The sequence below is a fragment of the Podarcis pityusensis genome (assembly GCF_964106645.2).
Source record: "Podarcis pityusensis genome assembly, chromosome: 6".
Classification (NCBI taxonomy): domain Eukaryota; kingdom Metazoa; phylum Chordata; class Lepidosauria; order Squamata; family Lacertidae; genus Podarcis; species Podarcis pityusensis.
Window position 1 is genome coordinate 56202078 of NC_138030.1, and position 12735 is coordinate 56214812.

Here is a 12735-nt window from a genome sequence, read left to right on the forward strand (position 1 = left end):
ATTTTAAAACTTCCTTACTTTATATAGGGAAACACGTTTTTAAGGGAATAGTTTTTCACAAGCGAAATAAACTGGCATAGGGCTACCCTTGAGGTGGGTCCTAAGGCTGCAGCTGGTGCCTTACTTGCGAGATTTGCACGGGGGCCAATCTGCAATCCTGCCAAGTTCAAGGTGTTGGTAATAACAGATACGGCTCTCTATACAGCCTGGGACCAAGTTACTTGAGAGACTGTCTTATTATTTACTTTCTTACCTACTTATATCTCACTTTTCCCCCTGACGGGACTCAAGGCATCTTACAGCTAAAAACAAGAACTGCTAACAACATTTTAAAAATCAATCATTAAAATACAATTACACATTGGCGGAATTAAAACTATAGAGATATATTAAATCTGTTTTAAACATACCAGTAATTACAATAAAAACAGTAGAGCACCAGCCCTTTAATTAAAAGCAGTCAATTCCCAAAAAGTATAAAGTCTTCACCTGCCGGCAGAAGGACAGCAAGGAAGTAGCCAGTCTAACTTCTCTGGGGTGGGAGTTCCAAAGTCTGGGAGCAGCCACTGAGAAGGCTCTCTTCTGCCTTACATACCCAGTAGGAAACTAATTGTGGTCTGCGGAAGAGGTCCTCCTGCAAGCTCCAAAGATATCAGAAGCCTATTCTACAGTAACTCAGCAGGGCTTTGAGTGTGACGGCCTCCGTTCTGTGGGAAAACATTCCTGTCCAGAGGGGACATGCGCCAACTATCCACACATTCTGGAAGCAAGTGGAAACATTTTTTGTTCTGATGGACTTTTCCAAGCTGCGTGAATGGGTGTCTGCCATGGGTGTCTATTTCGTACTGTCTTGTTTTTGAGTATATCATTTTGGTTTTTGAAACAGTTTTCTGCTTTTTTATTGTACATCACTTTGAGAGACTTCACAGAATCATAGAGTTGGAAGGGATCACGAGAGTCATCTAGTCCAGTGTTTCCCAACCTTTTTACGACTGTGGCCCCCTTCCAACCTTGTTTCCTTCCTGTGCCCCCCCCATAAGTAAAAATCAGTACAAATCAATACAAATCTGAGGTTCTGGTGCAAAAAGATCTCCCCACCCCAATCCTGGCTACACCCATGGCTAGGTTCTGGGGTGGATTTTATCCCGCACCTTGCAAAGCTGGGCCGATACTGCCTGCACCCCTCAGCAACATCCGAAGGCCCAGACCTTGCAGAGTCAGGCGTAGGCTGCCATCGAGCCCAGCACTGGCGGCAGCCACATGCATCTCCAGCTCACCCAGCCCTTCCCATTCCCACCACCACACTTGACCTGGGGGTTCTGGATTGCGGCCTCTTCTGGTTAAAATGGGATCTCCCTCTTCCACCAGAAACAAACCAGGACTGCTCCAAGAAAACACATGTAGCAAAAAGGAGCGCTAGGCCCTGGTGGGCCGTTCCCTTTCCCACTTGTGATTGGCCAGCCAATCAGGATTTTTTTAAAAAAAGGTTTTCCTTCACTTCCAACTTTCCTTTGTGGCCCTCTAGCCTTGTGCTGCAGCCCATTTATGTGATGTTCACCAATGTCCCACTTGGAATATCCTGGGGGTCCCCAAGGGGCCCCTGGTTAGGAAACACTGATGTAGTCCAACCCCCTACAATGCAGGAATATTTTGCCCAATACGGGGCTTGAACCCATATCTCAGAGATTAAGAGTCTCATGCTCTACCAATTAAGCTATCCTGAGTTCTTGTATAGAATTGGTAAATTAATAATAAGAATAATGATGATGATTATGATATTTGTGGAAATAAATACGTATTAAAATTGTCTCCTCTTGCTTGGTAGAGATTTTACAAGGTATTTTTTTTTCTTCCTATATGGAAATTAACCCATTTGATTACAACACTCATTTCTGAAATAAATCCATGCACAAAGCCAAAACATAGAGCCAGACGACAGTAATTAAACACTTGGCAGCAATTGCAGAAATTGGCCAAATTCATATGCTTAGATTACTGTAGTGCTCTTTTCATAGGTCTGCCTTTGACAACAGTCCAGAAACTTCAACTGGTGCAAACTAAAATACTAGAATGCATGTGAAAGGCAGGGCTTTAGGCAATTTTCAGTTGTGTTACTCGTCTTATGTCTGGAAGTGCTGACACTAACCTTTAAAACATTGAATGGTTTGTAATCAGATGATCTGAAGAATCCCTTCTATCTGTATGGATTTGTCTTTGCGACCCTATTCACACTCACCACTAAGGTCAGTCTAGCAGACAGGTAAGCGAGATAGGGCATTTTCTTGGTGGCCCAAACCTCTGGAATTTAATTTCCCAATAACTCCACTTTGTCTTTCTTGTGTCGTTAAGCAGATGACACTAAAGACTTACTCACACCATCAAAATTTGTATTTATTTTTCATTGACCTGTATATGATTTTGTACATAGCTATTTTTATCATATCAATTGTTTCAAGCTTCATTGCAAGCTAACTAGTGCAAGCTTTCCCTAAAAGTCAGAACCAGAATGTATGAAATAAATAACCGTGGCTTACTGTACATACTGAAACCAGCAGTCACTACAATCCCAGGTCCTGGTCATAGAAACAGCTACCACATTACCGCATTGGGTGAAGCTCATATGAATATACCACTTCTGTACATCATAATTACTCTGGTTCCCATGATGGTTGCAGCATTTTTTCCAGTTATTGATATGACTGGACAACTAAGACAGGTGCCTACACAGAACTGCTGTTTTACAGAAATGGTGAGCCCAAACAAAGTACCAGGGCTATGATCTTCTGTGGATTGAGCAAGTAAAAATGGCACGTAAACACACCATTAAATTTATTTGATAAATGCATGGTATTAATTATTAAGAGTGAATCTAATAGTGCCTTCTTGAGAAAGTCATGCCACCTTTGGCCAAAGTATTGGCGGATTTCCAGATGTAGAGAACATTCCACTAAACTAAGGCAGAAGAGTTTTTAAAGTAATAAAATAAAATGATATATTGTATTAAATGATTGAAAAATTTAATGTGTATAAAGGCAACTCTTCATTAAAAAAAAAAGTTTTTATGGATGTAGTACGTATAAAGTAATATCTGACCACAGCAGCTTGAATCTGCTAAAAACATACTATTTATGCCAGAAAGGTCTTTACATTTACGTACTGAAGGTTTTTTGGTGTTTTTTAAAAAAACTTTTATAGCTCCTCATTCAACATTCAGCAAGAAAGGCAATAGAAATCAGTTACCTATAGTAAACTATGATTTTACTGCAATGTTGTTGTTAGGCTATTTTATTGCTGTAAACCACTTGGAGATTTTTTTGTCTTGAAATGAAATGTATTGCACACCATTTCATAATTACATCAAGGAAAGCATGCCAATAAGTTCACTATAACTTGCTAACGTAGGTTTTCCCCTTGTGTGCAGTAAGTTGGTTGCTCTTACTAAAAACTTTTTACACAATTGTTACAAAGCTTGCAATACTAGCCCCATTTACCTGGAAGAAAGTCCCACTGAATTCAATAGGGCTTACAACAGAGTATACACAGTTAGGATTGTGCTGTCACTGGAAGATGTGAGCGCTATTACTATAGAAATTTTAAAAGTAATTTTATTTTCATAATAACAGGCAAAATTGTTAGACCCATTCTCATTTAACTTTGCTGAATTAAATGCTTAGAAAATAGTGTTAGGTACAGAACTACTGAATGTAATGGGATTTTTAAAAACTACAGATGTCTATGCATGAAAACATGTAGGAAAAAGAATGAAACATTCAACAGTAACTTCACAAATTCAACATTATGCCTTTAGCCCCTCATAGAAGTTACTGTTATCTCAAAATGAAATGAAAAATAAAAATCCATTTTATTGGTTACCCAGATACAAAAATACAGTACAATATGATGAAGGCATCCACCGAGAACATTCAGCAAGTTAAGAGATTTTCACACCAAATACTTCATTACATTTTCTCTTCTATTCACAAAAGAATTAAAAGACAAATGCACAAATGGGAAAGCTATGTTTCTGTCTAAATGTAACCAAAGGAGCAGCAGGCAGTTCTGTAAGGAAAATAAAAACAATTTTGTACTTCCAATGTTCTTCATGCTGCTCCTTGGGCAGGCAGGAAGATAACTCTACTTGGTGTAGCGTTCATGACAGAATTATTAGTTTGGTACAGTGGGCTTGGTAAAAGTTCATACTGAACAATAAAAGCAAGATTGTTGTAATCCTAAACATTAATATCTAGAAGTTCCTACTGAAATAAGCAAGACTAAGCCTGTTTATGATAAAAGGAATAGATGATTCTATTAAGACCAATGTCCTCATCACAAACCAGATACCAGTCTTTACCTCATAGAGAATAAGCAATTTAAAAAGAGTTAGGCCTTAAACTCCACTGAAACTGTGGTTTATAATATGCTCAAGGTTGAAACATTCATTCATCATTAAGTATTTTAGCTTTATTTATCCTATAAACAGGCATTTCAATGTAAACAAGAGAGGACAGAGTTATTTATTTTGATTTCACTGTCTGAAAAAATTAGATAGTATTTGATCGAACAAGTTATCAGTAGGAAAAAGATCGTATCAGTGCATCTACAATTCCTCATTGGGGAAAAAGGAGGGGGGAAAGAGTCATATATCATTTTAGATTCTGAATTTATATAAAACAGATCCCCAGTGTATTATAATTCATCTCCAAGATGTTTCTTCCTGAAAGCATCGCCTGTCAGCTTCTCTTGGGCTTCCTTCATGCCTTGGATGACTGTAATATTAAACATAAAAGATGCTTAGTACTTGGTTCAGTTCAGTTGTCATGAATAGGAGAGAAATTCAATACAGTTTGCATTTAAAACTTGCCTAATTCACATTTTCTGAGACAATATGCAAACCAAAACACAGCCAACCTTCACATTTATTTTGAATTTTGCAGTGCAGTTCTCTAGCCAAGTAATATGTACAAAAAATACTGTATATACTAGTGTAAAGTGTACATAAAAATGCATATACAGTGGTGCCTCGCAAGACGAAATTAATTCGTTCCGCGAGTTTTGTCGTCTTGCGATTTTTTCGTCTTGCGAAGCACGGTGTCGGGAAAGTTTTGGAAAAGCTTCAAAAATCACCAAAGTCTTTAAAAACCTCAAAAAAGGCTACCACACTGCGTTCTATGAGTTGCTCCTCGAAGTCAAGTCGCAACTGTATTAATGGTGTTAAGAAAAAGGAAACAAACTTGCAAGACGTTTCCGTCTTGCGAAGCAAGCCCATAGGGAAAATCGTCTTGCGAAGCAGCTCAAAAAACAAAAAACCCTTTCGTCTAGCGAGTTTTTTGTCTTGCGAGGCATTTGTCTTGCGAGGTACCACTGTATTGGTGAAAACAGCCTATAAGATTATAAAATTTTGCTGTGCAAAAAGGTGTATATCATTTATGAATCATACAATCATAGAATCATAGAGTTGGAAGAGACCACAAGGGCCATCGAGTCCAACCCCCTGCCAAGCAGGAAACACCATCAGAGCACTCCTGACATATGGTTGTCAAGCCTCTGCTTAAAGACCTCCAAAGAAGGAGACTCCACCACACTCCTTGGCAGCAAATTCCACTGTCGAACAGCTCTTACTGTCAGGAAGTTCTTCCTAATGTTTAGGTGGAATCTTCTTTCTTGTAGTTTGGATCCATTGCTCCGTGTCCGCTTCTCTGGAGCAGCAGAAAACAACCTTTCTCCCTCCTCTATGTGACATCCTTTTATATATTTGAACATGGCTATCATATCACCCCTTAACCTCCTCTTCTCCAGGCTAAACGTGCCCAGCTCCCTTAGCCGTTCCTCATATGCCAATGAATCTTCATGAGTATTTTTTTAAAAATAAATAATCACAAATTGCTGTGGAAATTTGGAGAACGGGAGAGATGAAAACAAGAAACTGAGGGTGGAATTCAACATTGCACTATGATGAACATCCAATCTGTCTAAGCATTGCTCTCTCCTCCCAGTCTCCTGCTCTGAGGGCTCTCCTCACTGCACCCCAGCCAATTTTGGGGGGCACAGGGGAAGGAGAGAGGAAAGCCTTGTGGAAGCAGAATAACAGGGCTTGTCAGATGAACCCTGACCTACGAGAAAGCAAAACAGACACATTCCCCCATTTCTAGAAATGCCTCCCATTTCTTAAGCTCAATTATTCCATTATCCCCCTAACAGAAGATGTGAAAAAGAACAAGTCTGTCAAATCTCTTCTCTTTGACCAATATTCTGATGTAACTTAAGAGTCTTGACAGAATCCTAAACGTGTATGCTTAAACTTACACCATTTATACGCAATGGTAATCAGGTATAATTCAATATAGTTCTGAACTGTGAATTAATCAGGACACCTATAGTGAAATACAAGTTGTCAGAGAGCTGCCAGGGCTACTATAGCCATCTGAGATAAAGCCCAATTTGAACTTAATTCACATGTACCTTGTTCAGCATTGGTATAAAAGTACTTGTAGCTGGGGTTTCCTCTCTCATTTATGATCTCTGGATGGATGTTTCCGCTGGGATCTACAAAAAACAGAGAGAACAAATGAAAACATCCATGTGATGACAACAGCAATGCAGTTCTCCAAGAGGGATAAGAAGCTGCCTCATGCCTCACCCATGAAAATGATTCTGGGAATGTAACCACCATCAGGACTAAAAGCTTCATCTTTGGGTTCCTCTTCATCCTGAAAGTTAAAAAGATAAAGTAAAGGAACATTAGGACTATTTCCACAGAAATCTATCTTTATTGTTTCTATACGTATAACCAAAGGGAAGATCCACAGCTCTGTGGAAGTGCAACTGCCTTGGATGCAAAGTTTCTCAAGCTCAACCTTTGACATTTCAAGGCATGGAGATCCATTCTGCAAGATGGACCCCACAGCTGGATATCACCCCTCGAAAGAAGGGCAAGTCACTGCAATTGTTCATCAGTAATATTTCTTTGTGAAAACAGCAGACTATTACTTTGACAATAATAGTTTGTTCATTCATTCAACATCACAGTGGTACCTTGGTTTTAGAACAGCTTAGTTTATGAATAACTTGGAAATAGAACGCTGCAAACCTGGAAGTAGGTGTTCCAGTTTGTGAACTTTGCCTTGGAAGCTGAACATGTTCCACTTTCTGTTGAGTGTGTTCTGTTTGTAAATTGAGTCCCCCACTGCTAATCAGAGGCTTCCTGTTGAGTGTGTCGGCTGTTCAGTCCCAAACACCCACGCAAAACAGAGGTGATATTTGGAGCTTTTGTTTTTGCTATTTTTTTGCGTTTTTGTTTGTGTGGCTTTTTCGTTGTACAGTGGTGCCCTGCAAGACGAATGCCTCGCAAGACGGAAAACCCGCTAGACGAAAGGGTTTTCCGTTTTTCAATGCGCTTCGCAGGACGAATTTCCCTATGGGCTTGCTTCACAAGACGAAAATGTCTTGCGAGTCTTGAGATTTTTTTTCGCTTCCCCCCCCTTTTTCTAAGCCGCTAAGCCTTTAATAGCCTTTTAGCAGCTAAGCCGCTAAGCCACTAAGCCTTTAATAGCCGCTAAACCGCTAATAGTGCTAATCCGCTAAGCCGCTAATAGGGTTGCTTCGCAAGACGAAAAGACCACTAGACGACGATACTCGCGGAACGGATTAATTTCGTCTTGCGAGGCACCACTGTATTGACTGTGACTTGTTCTTCATTTTATGGCACTGACTTGTGACTGTGGCTTGTGACTTGTTTTCGTGACTGTGTGGAACCCACTTCAGCTACTGATTGATTGTGTGTCTGCAGAAATGGATAAAGCCCCCCCCATCCAAACAATGACTATCATCAGTGCACGTAGGAATAAAAATTAATTTTAATTTTTATCTACAATACTGTCTCATTTATTTTATAGTACAGTACATTGATTATTGCTTTCATTTTATGGATCAATGGTCTCGTTAGATAGTAAAATTCATGTTAAATTGTTGTTTTAGGGGTTGTTCTTAAAAGTCTGGAATGGATTAATCCATTTTGCATTACTTTCTATGGGAAAGCACGCCTTAGTTTTGGAATGGTTTGGTTTTGGAACAGACTTCCAGAACGGATTAAGTTTGGGAGCCAAGGTACCACTGTATTAAGGATGTGCAATGTAAAATAATGGATAAATCAATGGAAGTGTTGTCCTCCCCGCCCCCCGAAATACAGAGAATGTTTTATGTTTGCTTTCTGTATCTTCATAAATTGTCTCAGAAAGTTCCAAGGAAGAATATGGGGAAATGCTTCATTTCAGCATCTTAGCAACTATCCAACTGAAACTTACCTCAAGGTTGACCATCACGAAATTATGGGCAAGCTCTGAGATTTCCTTAGATTCTGAAAACTTTGGTTTTAAAGCTAAGAAAAGCATAGAAAGGAAAAATTAATCAGGAAAGAGAACAAGTGTTATAATTCTTACACACATGCTTCTAATCACAAGGGGCCCTAACCCGGCTAAATCAGTCTCATGGGAACAAGTGTCTCATACCTAACTTGCACTCTAGATTTCAGTAGGACTTAAGCATAACTAACTTTAGTTAGATCACAGCCAAAATCAGTCATCAAAATCCTCGCATTTAAATAAAAAGAAACAGAAACAGCCCTTGCTACTTTTGTTAATATACCTAATACAAAGAAAAAGTGATACAAAACAGTTGTATACAAGTATAAAAAGCCCAAGAAACATGAGCAATGCTCTGTTTTTTCAACAAAAAACACAAAATATATGGTCACTCTTGAACTAAAAGTATTTTTACATTTTCAATGGTGTTTGAAGTAAGTTTGTTCATCAGCGTAGTACATGTCTAGTCTTTACTCTCTGAACTTTGGCTCACAGAATCCAAATAGTAAAAGCTTGGGCAGCTTTTCAACTAGCATTTAGCCACAGCTATATCTAGAAAAAAACCCTACCTTATAAGTATAGTTTTATTTATGAAGACAATACATACATGCTATACTCTCTGTAAAATTATACTTTCTCCTACAAATGTTGTGTATCTATCCAATTAGAAGATTCTGAAGTGCTCTCAGGGAATGTTAATTTATCTTACCTTTGCAAGCACCACACCAGGATTTGTGAATGATTATCATGAGAGGCAACCCACTTAAAAAAAAAAAAAAAGACATTGAAATGCACCATTAATGTACTCCAGTACTCTTAAGACTTACTTCTGAGTAAACATGCACAAGATTGTTCTATAAGGTGCAACTGCAGAATAAAATTTATAAAAGGAAGGGGGTCCCATTGTAGCTTCATTAAGATTAAAGATTTATTAAGAACAAGGTTAATATGTCCTACTCTTTTATATCTAATAAAAGATCAGCCAACTGTCCACCATACAGGAAAAGGAGATCTAGTTTACTCAAGTGATTTCACCTTCAGATATGCAAATGATTTATAGGATTAAACCTGGAATTCACAATGTGAAAAGCTTTCTTAGGCACTACTATGTTTGTCAGAGGTGCGGTAAAAAAAAAAATCTAAGCAAACCTAAAAGGGAGATGACGAGCAATATTTGTAGGTCTAAGAGCTGCACACTAAACTCTATGGACAATGACCAAGAAGTGCAAGTCTTTCATGTGTTGCCTTAATTGCCCAGCCATCTTCTATCCAGCCCTCACTCATATTGCCCATTTATCTAATGTTACATTTTTGAACATCACCTGCTTTGCCCACAACCCACATATCCTTGCTATTATTATTTTGTTGTGCCTTATGGGAGGACTGGGGAACCTGTAGTCCTCAATACATTGTTGGACTCCAACTCCCATCATCCCTGACTATTAGCCATGGTGGCCGGGGCTGATGGGAGTTGGGGTTCATCAACATCTGCCTTATGAAGATCACTGTACTCAGCTGGGAAAGAATCCCTTTTTATATATTACCTATTAAAACACTAGAAGAAAACATTTATGTCTTACTCCCAAGTAAGTGTGCAGAGGATTATAGCTCTAGCGTAGGGGTGACTAACCTCTGGCTTGTGGGCCAAATTTGCCCCACCATTCCTCCCCATTTGACCCATGAGACTGCTTCCCCCCAAACCACGTCCAGCTGCCCCACACCTGACATCCCATGTCCTGGATGGATCCTGCATCAACTGCTTACACAGCTGATCCCTGCAGAAAGCAAGACTGAGCATCAGCTGATGTGCAAGGAGTTCAGTGTTGTAATAAAGAAGCCAATTTTCTAAAGGTCTCTACATTTGTGAGCTAGTTGGGTTTTTCATTATCCAAAGTTCTTGTCCACAGCACAACTGTAACGGAAGAATGTCAGCTCCTGTTAATGGTGCAATAAGATAGGTCATAGCTGGATCCCTCTCCAAAGCATGCCAGAGCTCTGGCAGAGGTCACCTTGACAGTTGGCCAAGGAAAGTGTCATTAGTCCCAGAGCCTTTGAAGTTGAAGGCTTCTAACTCCTCACTGGAAGATGCAGGCTAGGTATAGTAGCTGCCCACAGTAGCAGCCTATGTGCAGAGCCATCATCCAACATTAGTGCTACTGAAGCTGGGGGCTGTACAGATGCGCTGGCAGGAGGACAAGATTGACTCCACTGGTGCATCCACCCCAATCTTGCTACCCCATCACCCCAGCCCCGTCCAGGTAAGCTGCAGTGACACCAGTGTAAGGAGGGTGGCTCCACACAACCACACAGGTCGCAACTGGCTACCCAGCTGGGGCAGTTTTTTTTCTTCTTTTCCCAAATGCACCATGGCATAGCTGAAAAACTGCTGTGGAAGCTGCTATTAGTTCCAAGCACGAAATAAGCGTACTCTCCCCCAAATCTCAAACTCCTGACATTCACCTGTGAAAATCTATCCTCAAAATATGTCACACTAAAAGCTGGAAACAACAGAAGTTGAAAGGTGCCATGTAGCATTCACAATGTGCCACCCAAGTGTTGTAAATATGACTACAGCCCTAATCTCTATTTCGTTTCAAGCAAAACTGTACTCAGGTATACAAGTGATAATCACTAAAACATTTTCATATCAAAGCACAGATTGTTCCTTTAAAGCATGTTATTTCCATGTGCTAACTTAAAAAACAGTTAAAGAAAAGTATCAAATTAATTGCAGCAGCAGCATGAAATCCCAGCTGTATGGCTGAACTCGAGGTGATCAGTTTGTCAGTCTCTGAATAATTTCACGTCTTCTTGTGTAAGGCTGGAGATCAAGTTCTTACAAAAGGCTATTACTGGTACTAATCTGCACCTTCAGGTTTTTAGGTTGTGACTGCAATTCTTTTGCTTAAGTAATTCAGTTCCAAACACGTTTAGACAGGCCTAATTCTGCATGGGAGTCAACTGAGAGTTTTCCAGAATATTTTTTCCCTGTTGGTTTTAATTTTATTAGAATTTTTTGAACAATACTAACAGAGAGGGGAAAGTTCAATTGAATTTCCTAGGACTTACTACAAAACACACTTGGTTTAGGTTTGGACTATCTCTTTCATCAGAAGGGGAAAAGCAGCACATACAGCTCACAACCTAAAGCAAATTCACTTTGGTATGGCAGAGGTGGTTTTTATGTATAAACTCTGCATCTTTGAGTGTAGCGATAAGCCAGGACGTTGTTTAATAGTAAGGCTAACCTTATGAAATTTACACCTCAGTTCACTTATTTGGAAGCAATTATTATGGATAACAGGAAAATTAACTTCCAAATAAGCCAATTTTAAGGTTGTAGATCCGTTTGCACAAGATACCTGGCTGCTGCTTCCTTTTTCCCATCTTCCAGTGTCCTCCAGTGAATATGATCTCCAAAACCTTGAAAGAAAAGGGGGAATATATGTTGCATAATTTAAAGCATCAGTTACAGAAGATAAAAACAATTTTCTATATATCACCACATACGAAGAAATAAATGCTTTTAGAATGGCAATCTAAGATACCATTCCTAGGAACATCATTGAAGTTTGAAGTTATTCCAAAGCAAGCAATTCTCTTTCCTAAAGGATTTATACATATCTTTTTATTTGAACTGAACTCTGAAAACAAAAAGGGCCCTGGAAACTGCCACACTGAGCAACTCATGGCCTAGACTAGAGAAACTACAGTACTCTCTTGAAATCAACTATTTTCCCAAGAGTAGATGCAAACTATAAGAATCGTATTTGTTATCACAGATAGCTTAGGGATGATCACACCCTAAACCTTTCTGCTTATTTTTTGCAAAGCACAGGCATTTGAAAACATCAGTAAAAACAAAAGAGGAAATAAGAATTGGTATCTAACCTTTTCCTAATGCTTCCCCAGCAGAAACTGCGACAAGCAATTGGCAAAGTAGGAAAGTCGACAGCGCTGCTAACTGAACCTTCATGCTGTCTGCCAAGATCTTCACCAGGACAATTACTCCAGCTCCGCACAGCGATTCTCTTAAGCAATAGTATCTGATTAAACCAAGCCAGCTTCTTTGTTTAAGAGGAAGTGATGTTATCGGAAGGATATAGGAGGCGCTTCAGAGATTTGGGTCCGGGGTATTATTATATACGCACATGTATAGTTCTCACGCTGTGCAGAAGAGTGTCTTTCTTTCTCCGCTCGGAATCTACGTAGGAATTTCTAAGTGTCTACGGAGTTGTTCCTTTCTCGTGTATTTCTAAAAGGCGAACTATCCTAACTCTGGTGCGACGGTTCATGAAAGGCAAATGTAACATCAGCTCCCCAGTTCGAAGCACAGTCCTGCAGCAGGCTTGCTCTGATGCAAGTCCCTCTGCGTTCA

At 39.6% G+C, this 12735-nt stretch overlaps 2 protein-coding genes across 2 annotated transcripts in view; both read right to left on the bottom strand.

Moving 5' to 3' along the window:
- Positions 1-1421, bottom strand: part of RAB3B (RAB3B, member RAS oncogene family) — a 51503-nt gene extending 50082 nt beyond the window's left edge. Inside the window, exon 1 of the mRNA XM_081010841.1 lies at positions 1311-1421. The gene's annotated coding sequence lies outside the window, so the exon portion shown is untranslated. The remainder of the gene's footprint in view (positions 1-1310) is intronic.
- A 2417-nt stretch (positions 1422-3838) lies between these two features.
- On the bottom strand, positions 3839-12486 carry TXNDC12 (thioredoxin domain containing 12). The gene is made up of 7 exons (XM_081010842.1): positions 12249-12486; positions 11720-11780; positions 9067-9119; positions 8301-8374; positions 6638-6707; positions 6460-6543; positions 3839-4766 (listed from the first exon to the last, which is right to left on the bottom strand). Exons 1-7 carry the CDS (start codon positions 12331-12333, stop codon positions 4687-4689), a joined length of 507 nt encoding a protein of 168 aa, XP_080866968.1. The 5' UTR covers positions 12334-12486; the 3' UTR covers positions 3839-4686.
- Between the last annotated feature and the right edge of the window lie 249 nt (positions 12487-12735).